Source organism: Sinocyclocheilus rhinocerous, unplaced genomic scaffold (assembly GCF_001515625.1).
Source record: "Sinocyclocheilus rhinocerous isolate Xijiao unplaced genomic scaffold, SAMN03320098_v1.1 scaffold320, whole genome shotgun sequence".
NCBI classification, from domain to species: Eukaryota; Metazoa; Chordata; class Actinopteri; order Cypriniformes; family Cyprinidae; genus Sinocyclocheilus; species Sinocyclocheilus rhinocerous.
In genome coordinates, this window is record NW_015638606.1 from 979,462 (window position 1) to 990,249 (window position 10,788).

Consider the following 10,788-nt stretch of genomic DNA (forward strand, 5'->3'; position numbering starts at 1 on the left):
AGAGGATGTGTGCTGCTTTGATGGAGAGAAAGTGACGGTCCACCCACAGCAGGAGGAGCGCACAAATCCTTGGTGATTTATGTACAAGACCACAGACATGTTGTCGGTGCGAATCAGTACCTGTCGCTGTTCCAGCTGCGGCCGAAAATCCTTTAGAGCTAAGAACACTGCTTCCAGCTCCAATCGAAATGTGCCACCGGCTCTGGGGTTCTGCCCACAGCCCCGAAGCCGGCATGTCCTCGCACACTGCTCCCCAGCCGCGAGTCGATGTGTCCATCATGACCACAATGCGCAACGTCACCAAGCCCAGGGGAACCCCCCGGCTGAAGAGATCTGGGTTGCGCCATGGCCTCAGAGCTTCGATGCAGCCGTGGGAGACAGCGATGCGCAAACGGCCCGAAGTCCACACCATCCAAGGGACTCGAGATTTCAGCCATAACTGCAGCGGGCGCATGTGTAGTAAACCCAGATAACACACCGCTAAAGCTACTGCCATGAGTCCAAGCAGCCTCTGAAATTCCTTCAAGTGAACAGAGTTGCCCAGTCTGAAATGGTGCAGGGAAGACAAAATGGCCACCGAGCGCTCCCGAGAGAGGCGGGCGCAAATCTCCACTGAGTTGAAACACACCCCCAGATATGTTATAGACCAGTGATCCTCAAATCTGGCTCACGAGATCCACTTTCCTGCAGAGTTTAGCTCCAACCCTAATCAAACAAACCTAGCTGTGATTTTCTAATGATCCTGAGGCCATTGATAAGCATGCTCAGGTGTGTTTGATTAGGGTTAGAGCTAAACTCTGCAGGAAAGTGGATCTCGCGAACCAGATTTGAGGATCACTGTTATAGACTGACTCTGGGCGAGAATGCTCTTCTGCATGTTGACACATAGCCCTAGGGACTCCAAGTGACAAAGCAGCATGTCTATATGGCTGACTAGCGTGTCCCGTGAATGAGCTAAAATCAGCCAATCGTCCAGATAGTTGAGAATGCGGTAGTACTCTGAGGTGCTGCATCCATGCACTTCAAGAAAGTGCGTGGGGCTAAAGCCAGCCCAAACGGAAGAACAGAGTACTGGTATGCCGTGCCCTCGAAAGCAAACCTCAAAAAGTGTCTGTGATGTGGTGCTATCTGAATGTGAATGTTAAATCCACGGACGCAAAGCAGCCCCCGGGGCGAATTTGCGCCAGGATCTGTTACAGCGTTATCATCCTGAACGGACGCTTGCAAAGCGCTCTATTGATAGGCCTGAGATCTAGGATCGGGCGGAGTCCCCCATCTCTTTTGGGTACCACGAAATAGCGGCTGTAAAACCTGCTCTCCAGCTCGGAGGGTCTCGCTCTATCGCTCCTATTTCGAGCAGGCTGCATACCTCTTGTCTCAGAACCGGGGCATTTGAGGCAATGTTAGAGACTGCACCACGCCATTGAAACTGGGTGGTCTGCGTCTGAATTGAAGGGTATACCCACGCTCTATCACACCGAGTAGCCAGCACGATATTCCCGGAATAACTTCCCACATGCTCAGGAACTGACATAACGGCTTTAGCAGCTAGGTTGTTGGATGCGTGGGCGAGTGCTACGCGGCTATAACCGATGCGGGCGACGGCTCTGCACCGCTCTGAGGCGGGGCGAGCGGCGCCGCATCAACTGAGTGAGGAGGGAAAAGCTCTCTTTGTGCGAATGTATGCATTTTTATTGAACACATGTTTATCAAACACAAACTTGAAAAATTTCGGTCACTGGACCGGGATCCAAAGAAGACCGGGAACTCGCAATCTGCTGCTGGAAAGCGCTCCTCAGTATCACGTAGCTCATCGCTTTGGCGCGCTTTTGAGCCTCCGTGAAACGCTCAATGATGGACTCCACGGCATCGCTGAAGAGGCTGGAGCGAGTCATCGGGGCATTAAGGAGAACTTTACGGTCCGCGTCCTTGAGGTCAGCTAGGTTCAATCATAGGTGCCTCTGAAGGATGACCAGTGGCACGCTGGTGGCAGTGGGCCTCACCCCAAACAAGCCACGAGCCACGTCGTGGCGAGTCCGAAGCACGCGGTCCGGCAGGTCCGAGCAATGCCCAGAGTTGGACTCCTCCAACGCCACCTCAGCATGGGCCAAGCCCAGGCAGACGATACAGTTGTCATGCTGATCTGGTTCGATAGGTCCCGCGCAGGTCTTGCAGAACGAACTCATTCTTTAGGTTGTAGAAGAGAACAAGTAAAGGAAAAGTTTCTGATGTAATTGTCATGTGCACCGCATTTTATACTGCCTCTCGAGCTTGTTAGTATTTGCATGCGATTTGCATACTTCGCGACAATTGGCCAGTCAATTGGACTAGCGTGAGCCAATAAGACTTCAGGAAAGGTTGGAAGGGAAGGAGTTCCCATAAGCGGAGAAACCTCCACAATGTCTTGTGAAAGCTCAAAAGGGAACTATACAAAACAGTTATAAACAAGTATGTCGATGGATCTTGATGTGAGGGTAAAAACAAGGGGTGGACTATTTCACTGGAGGAAGTGTTATGGATTATGTATTTTGGCCAAAAGCATCAATTTAAAGTTAAAACACCTTAAGGATGACTGGATTTGTGTGGATTACTTGTTAATTATTGTGATGTTTTTATCAGCTGTTTTTTTTTCATTCTGATGTAGCGTCTGTACCAATCAAACACACAATATATATTTTGTTAGCTATATTTAACAAATACTCTGTAACACCCCTCAGTTAACAAGCCATATGAGGACCTATGGACCCTTCCCCCGAAATGCGTAACACCTCAGGAGGGCAGAACAGGCCTCTGGTTCCATGGCAACCAACGCTGATATCACTGGGTTTATTGCCTAGAGGAATGCGAAGCAGGGAAAATCACTGCATGTCCCAGGGCAAGAGGCAGAGTAGAAATGTTATTCATATTTCCCCATGAGCTGATTCGCTACACTGACGGCACCCATTCACTTCAGAGGATCCATTAATGAGCAAGTGATGTAATGCTGAATTTCTCCAAATCTGTTCTAATGAAGAAACAAAGATTGGCAAAGATTTTGCCAGCTGTCAAGTAGAGGGACAGCACTTAACTCAGCATGGCTCTTTATATCATAGGAGTTAAATGTAAACCCGACAGATTGTATGATATTAGTGGTGGTTTTACATGCAGCACAGCCTGTTGACTGATCAGCTCTAAACAAACATGAATGGATTTTCCCCCCAGCACACTGAATATTTTAAACTACATATTTTTTTTCCTGGTCATGTAAATACCTGTTGGCTACAATAAGGGCATGGTCTATATATCATATGAAAGAAAATACAATACAATAAAATAATTAAAATAAAATAAAATAAACATATTTTAGCCCTCATGTCACGTTCTGGCTATTTTGACCCAGAGAAAATTTTCTTTTACCCGAAAATGTACTGGACCAAAACCTACTGACTTTGCACAGACAGGGTGTAACTACTACTTTTTTTTGTTTTTTTAACTGACCAATCGTAAGCCTCATTGTTGAGTGCATAAGCTCAGATCAATGAGGCCTACAATCAATCAGTTCCAAATAGAAATACAAACCCTGTGCCAATTTAAAGAAAAACAAACAAGCTGATAAAAAGATTGAAAGATTTGGTGATAATATAGCATAATGAGATATTTACAAGCAATTTTTAAAAGGCTACACCAAATTAGGTAAAGGATTTTCAGCACAGCACATGGGTTAAGCATTATAAGCACACATTTATCACGCATTATTAAAATAACTGAATAAAAGAACCATTATTCAACAATATTAACAAAATGCTTCTGTGAGAAGGGTGTCATTTATAGATATTTATATTGTTTACTGCATTGTTTATTGCACCTTTGAGATTTTGCTGCTGATAGGATTGAATTATGCAAAACATTTACAAATTTAAATAATCAAATATTCAAGTATTGTTAGTGTGTGTGTGTGTGTGTGTGTGTGTGTCAATAAATCTAATAAGCATGTCTTTACTGCACCATATTTTTATTGAAATATTACCACTAGAGAGCCTTGCATTCAAATTATGCTGAATCCAGAGTTGAGTGCAGTTTAATGAGACATTTAAATTAAATATATTTAAATATTTTATTAGGATAAATCTGTAAAAATATATATATATTTAGATTTACTACATCTAAAAGGTTTCCCTCACTTACAACAGTCCACAAGTAGGTCTTCTGTATTGGTACATGTACAGACAGTTGCTTGCGTTGGCCTGAGCTTCTGAAAGCATTTCAACAGCTTTGCATGATTAGATTCTTACTCTCTGTGTGTCATAGAACCATTAAAGTTGAGTGGCGTGTTAATCAGGACACACATTGTGCACTTCCTGACAGAAGGATGTGCGGTGTAGCGTCCCAGCCTCTCTGACACAGACAGCTGATGTAAATGAACAGCATTTCAATTAGTAGCTATTGTGTTTGCTGATATACTGTCGGTGGATATTGTGATGCATATCATATTTTCTTTTATCTTTTACCTCCTGATCTGCTGTCCTCTGTTTTCATGCCTTTTTGTTGTTCTCATCGTCTCTCTCAATTGTCTCTCAGTTGTGCAGCTACATTTTCCACTTCTCACAGTTGAAATGACCACGTCACGCTCACCTTCTTACCTTCAGGAGAGTTGCAAACTTATTGTTGACAGGCAACAGATGCACTTTATTTTGAAATTGAGATTTGTACAGAGAACATTGCTTGCCTCCCAGCTCCAGATCAAAGCAGGACAGTGTACATCAGAGCAGTGGAGGACAGAGACGGTTCAACAAAGACGGAAAGAGCAGAAAAAAAAGAGGTAAATACCAGAGAAAAGGTCAGGAGGAGTGAACAGATGGAGGTGTGGTGGAAAAGCACGTACCAAATGGGTTGTGCATACCAAAAAGACTACAGTATTAAGTACAGTGTTGTCGTACCACAACCTGCTAGTCAGTTAAATTATTCCCCAAATAACATTATTTGGTTCCCAGAACATTCTTAGAACATTCCCAAATATATATTTTAACATGTTTTTTCTAGTAAAGCTTTCTTTATGAAAATAGAATGATCTTTAGGTTTGCAGAATGTTCTTTTGATGATAATTATTAGGGAATGTTCTGTACAAGATAAAGTTGTAAAAATAAAACCTAAAAATAACCATAAAGGAACCATAAGATTGCTTTTAGGTTGTCTCAAAAACAGCTTCCCTGCAACATTTTGGGAACATTATTTTATGGCTGTAAAAAAATATATATATATAACTCAAAAATAACTAAACCGTGTGTGTGTGAGAGAGAGAGAGTGACCCTGTACCACAAAACCAGTCATAAGGGTCAGTTTTTTTTTTATTGAGATTTATACATCAACTGAAAGATGAATAAATAAGCTTTCTATTGATGTATGGTTTGTTAGGACAGGACAATACTGGTCGAGATACAACTATTTGAAAATCGGGAATCTGAAGGTGCAAAAAAAATCTAAATACTGAGAAAATCGCCTTTAAAGTTGTCCAAATGAAGTTCTTAGCAATGCATATTACTAATCGAAAATAAGTTTTGATATATTTACAGTAGGTAAATATTATTATACTATTTGGGTTATACTATTTGATTAGTTACAAAATATCTTCATGGACATGATCTTTATTTAATATCCTAATGATTTTTGGCATAAAAGAAAAATTCAATAATTTTGACCCATACAATGTTTTTTTGGCTATTGCTACAAATATACCCAAGCGACTTAAGACTGGTTTTGTGGTCCAGGGTCACACACACACACGCATATATATATATATATATATATATATAAAATCAAAGCAGGCAAGGTTAACTGTTTACTGAAGCAGATTCCAGCATGAAGCATAAGTTTTAACGTTGAAAGAAAGCAAGTTAAGATGAAAGTAATATTTGACAACTGTTTTACAATATGTTAAAGGGGTCATATGATGCTGCTAAAAAGAACATTATTTTGTGTATTTGGTGTAATGAAATGTGTTTATGCGGTTTAACTTTACAGATCTTCTTTATGCACCAAGAGTTTGTAACACTCCAAAGAGAAAGGAAAATTTTTAATTGCATCATACGACCCCTTTAAACAGTAATGTCCAGTGATGCAAACTATATCTTTTTTCTTCTCCTTTTTGAATGGGAAATATGGTATCATTTATATGATTCATGTTATTTCTAACTGAATGAGACAAGACAATAAATGTTTTACATTTTTGCTATATTATACATACAAATAAGAGTGAGTGTGTGTATAATTAAAAATATTATTTGCTAATGATTCAAAATGATTACTTCACAACTTGAATTTCCATCACCAAGGTTTTTTTTTTGGGTTGGTTTTTTTAAATAAACATTGATCTCTCCCAAGACATTACGGTTACAGACTTGCTTCCACTACCCTGCTTCTAGCATTTTTAAACACACAGATGTGTTCTGTGTGAATGGCCCCTTACTGTACATTTTCATTCCCTTTTAAAAAGAGAATCTCGTAAGAGCCTGTTCACACCAACGACAATAACTAGGCCTATAAAAAATACAGTTTTAGCAATCATCATAATTCTATGAGAATAAGTTCACACCACAGTTATAACAATAAAGACACAGAGGAACGATATAATTCAAATCACTTTCAGAGTCATTTTTCCCAGCTGACAACCGATAAATACATTGACAGCCAATCAGAATCCAAAAAGCTTGAGCTGTTAAAGTAGTAGATGCACAACTACAGTGCACACTTACAATGAACACAACATTACCTTGGTGTGGATGCCAGTATAGTTATCATTACAGTTGTCTTTCTTGGTCCATTTAAAATGGTAATGAAGGGTCAAAGTGATGTATTATGCCATATATGATGTGATATATGAAACATAAAACTGTATCTGGCCTCTGGGAACACAGCTGCCTGTTGGAACTGAGCTGATAAATTAAATGTGTTTTGGTACACAGTGTCATAATAGAGGGCACGTGCACACAAACACACACAAAACACTTCAGAGAGACTTCTAGATCAGCCTTATACCTTCAGCCTTAGTGCTTGTGCTAGAGCAGTGTGTTTTGGGGGTTTTAATGAAAAGATGCAGTGAAAATAGGGAGACTGTGAATGAACTAGAAAGCCAACGCCGGTCTATGTGGCATCCCTGCTGAGAAGAGAAGGGCAGACAGAAACCTGTAGACTTCAAAATCTCTGTTGCTGTCACGTTTTAGGATCAAGTGCTTTTGTGTCTGTGTGCTCTGTCTCCAGGGTCTTATCTGTGACTGCATGTGTGGATCAGGCATGAAGGCAGCAGGGGGCCAGTTCTCCCAGCACCAGTGACCTTGAATACTAAGCGCCCAGCTCTGGTCATGTATCTTCCTGCCCATTAGCTGTCAGTTATCATGGCTCCTCAGCTCTTCCTCTAGAAAAAAACAGTACATCAAGTTGCGCTTCAAACTGGCTTATCTGTTTTAAATTGTGGTTGCACGTTGTGGTTTAACAACAGGCACCTGCTGGTTGTGCTTTTTGAAACAGCAGCTCTAATAATGGAAAGAGGAAGTGAACTATGAAAATATTACAAAATAATTCACTTTCAACAGTTCGTAAACTGTTTAGATTAATGTTTGTTTGATGCTGTTGTGAACATGCAAAACAGCATCAAACAACTTACAAAGACTTACAAAGATACATAACAGCTACAAGTGTATGCACTACTTGCTTTATGCAAGCAGTATATAGGATAAATCACTATACAGGATTTACCCTGTTATACTTTATCGACACGAATTGATAGGTGAAACAACAAACAGCCACCCACAAATAGTCTGTAAACAAAGCATCAGGCTGTCTTTGAGTTCACATGAACAACGGTTAAAGTTACTCTTCGTCAGGCTACAGAAGAATACCATAATTCCTCCGTTCAATTAGGCCTAAGACATCGAGAGTCACGCAGACCTATAACAACCCAGCCACAACACATAATTGCGAATAACATGCCTTACCTTAACACAGAATCGACCACAGAGTCCAGCGTTTATATTTTTTCTATGAATCTTTGAGTTAACATGTACTAATTTGCACAGGAATTTGCACCGCAGCGCCCCCACACCTCAATGCTCATGACAAGAATAGCATGTATAGTATCTTTGTATCTTGTATAGTATTGTATCTTTATTGAAGTGAATTAGGTTTAAATCGGCGTCATGCATGAATGAATGATATTTTTGCAATTTTACACATAATAATCCACGATGATCACATTACACAAAACTGAAATTGCACGTCAAAATAACACATTGTCAATATTTTTTGAGACCCCCCAAAATTTCACAAATCCCGTTTTCAGGGGAGCCCGTGTCTTATTAAGGGGAGCCTAGCTCCCCCGTAGTTCGCACCCTGCCCTTGTCTGATTTAATATCATTTCACCACATCTCACGAGTTGACATAAAGGATGTTCAAATCAGCAGTGCATGTCAAGAATCATTTGTATTTCATGACTGATTTTGAAATGAGCAGATTTGCACATCATATTGCACACTATATATACACTTGTTGTATTGTCATATTTGTCTGGCAGCCATTAGTCTGTCTGTGACACACAGCTCTTGATGAGTCTGAATGCCTCGTTTATAGAGCGATACACCAGTGTTGTCCTGTGCACACGGCGATAATTGCCTTCAGCTAGCAAATCCCCTGAAGCATTTAATGCTCTTTATGTTACGGAAGCATTTTGCTCACATGCACCCTCTCTCGCTCCGGCCGAAATCATAACAAGTAGGAGCGGATTGGCACAGCAGGTGAAATTAAATGATGAAAATGGGCTTATAATTGCAACCAGTGTAAACAAAGCCCTCGAAAATCTCCTTATGACTTTCTGTTTGAAGAGTCTAAGACAACGCAGCTTCAACATAGTACAATAGTTTTGCATTTTGATGCATTTTATATATTAAATATAACTTTTTATGAACTATATTAGATATTCTTTGAGTAAGGTTTCATTTCTAGATAAATGTGAATGTAATATAATGGAGTTAATAGTTGGTATTCTGTTCATGATTTGGTGTCTTTTGAGATATTGAGAAAGGTTAACTCAACATTAAAGAGACTGAGAGTCTTGTCAAAGAAAAAAAAGTGTGCCTACAGGGCAGGAACAAAATTCACACAGACACCATGTAATCGCTGTATTGAATGGAAGAAAAGAGCTGGAATAGCAATAATTCCATACTGTGGGCTTCCAAGACATAAAACGCAAGATGACAAACAAAGAACAGAACACAGCATATCTGAGTAAATGTATGTGGTGAGAGAAATTGTGGAAATGTCTGAGAAAAATTGCAGAAGAGCAGAGGTTAAGCAATCAAAGCTCCTTAATCGAGAATAAGGTGTCAAAGTGAAATGCCATTTCAGAGGGAGGGTAATAGAGAGAGACCGAGCGAGAGAGAGAGAGAGAGAGACTGAGAGGTATTCACGGTGAAGGATGCACACACACAGTCTGTGCTGGCGAGGACAGCACCTCATCTTTGGAGACTGAGACGATGCAGATTTAGCCAGAGCTGGTGTCTGTGTGATGTGACGAGAGACTGAGGACTAGGACTGAGACTGAACCTGAGGTTTGGCCATGTCTGAGTTCAGGTCCAGAGTGCGCTGTCGGAGAGCAGGTGTCCGTGCTGCCGCCGCTCTTATCGGACTCCTCCACCGTTCACGCAAGCGGTGTGAGAGACGGAGACTGACGGAGACAGACGGCCAGTGGTGGGTGAACGTCATTGTGGGTCTAGAATGTTTTGGAGGACTTGTACACAATTAAGTCTAGGCCTACAGTACATGGTCCTGCACACTTTATGAGCTAGTTGTTACTTAGTGATTTTTGGTGCTCTCTGGCCAAAAAACAAGGGATTTTTCAATAGCTTTATGATTTTATAAATAATATAATTAATAGTAATAATGTTTGATGAGGATTAATAAACTAATTGTTCAGTGTGGTGTAGCAACTATGTTTTGTGTCAGTACTGTACATGATTCAGTCATTTTGACATCTTAATTTGTAATATTATATTTTAACATCATTTGTAACATCTTGATTTCAGAATCAATATTTATTTCCTAGGAAATTGATTAATGAGTATTTCTGAGAGGAAATGTGTCATTTTACAGGGGGTTTAAGTTGTATTTGTTTTAAGAAGACTTTTTGGATGGGTGGACGGACGGATAGATAGATAGATAGTGTCAGACTCTGTTCCTTGTTTTGTGTGTGTTTTGCTCCCCATGTGCCTTCCTTGCCCTTATTTGGTCCTTCCCGTTCCTGTTATTATGATCATTTGTTCCAGGTGTTCCCCGTTCAGTTCATTTGTTCCCAGGTGTATCCCATTAGTTCCCCTGTACTTAAGCCCTGTGTTTCCTTGTCTCCAGCATCAGGTATTGTGAATGTCTGTGTATATGTCTACCTCATCTGCTACGTGTGTTTTCCTGGTTCCCTGAATGTTATTAAAATCTCCTCATTGATATACTTCTCGTCTCCTCGTTCCTCGCTCCATGCTCCAACACAGTAGCAACCGTGACAAAATTCCGGACCTAAACAGAAAAGTAAGCGGCGCCCCTTCTCCCGTGTTTTTGTTTTTGTTTTATAAGTCTTTTGTTTTCCGTTTAGTTTCTCCCCGCCACATGGAGGAACGAGCGATGTTCATCGCCGTGGCTCAGGTGAGCCTCTACCCGCTCACCTACTCGAGGGTATTCGGGGGAGACCCTCTTGACGCTGTTACGGCTCGGGATCACTTACCATCCAGACACCACCAACCTCGACTGGAAGGAAGCGGTCATCCGGTGTCT

The 10,788-nt window shown here is 41.0% G+C and overlaps 1 protein-coding gene across 4 annotated transcripts in view; it reads left to right on the forward strand.

Annotated features, from left to right (window-relative positions):
• Positions 1–10,788, forward strand: part of LOC107749928 (rap1 GTPase-activating protein 2-like) — a 50,437-nt gene that overhangs the window by 22,794 nt on the left and 16,855 nt on the right. For 3 of the 4 annotated variants that reach the window (XM_016565166.1, XM_016565167.1, XM_016565168.1), the window contains exon 1: positions 9,485–9,714. The exons of the other annotated variant lie outside the window; for it this stretch is intronic. In XM_016565166.1, the coding sequence (XP_016420652.1) occupies positions 9,584–9,714 (131 nt within the window). In that variant the 5' untranslated portion in view covers positions 9,485–9,583. Of the gene's footprint in view, positions 1–9,484; positions 9,715–10,788 lie in introns of those variants that run through there. 4 annotated transcript variants of the gene reach the window in all.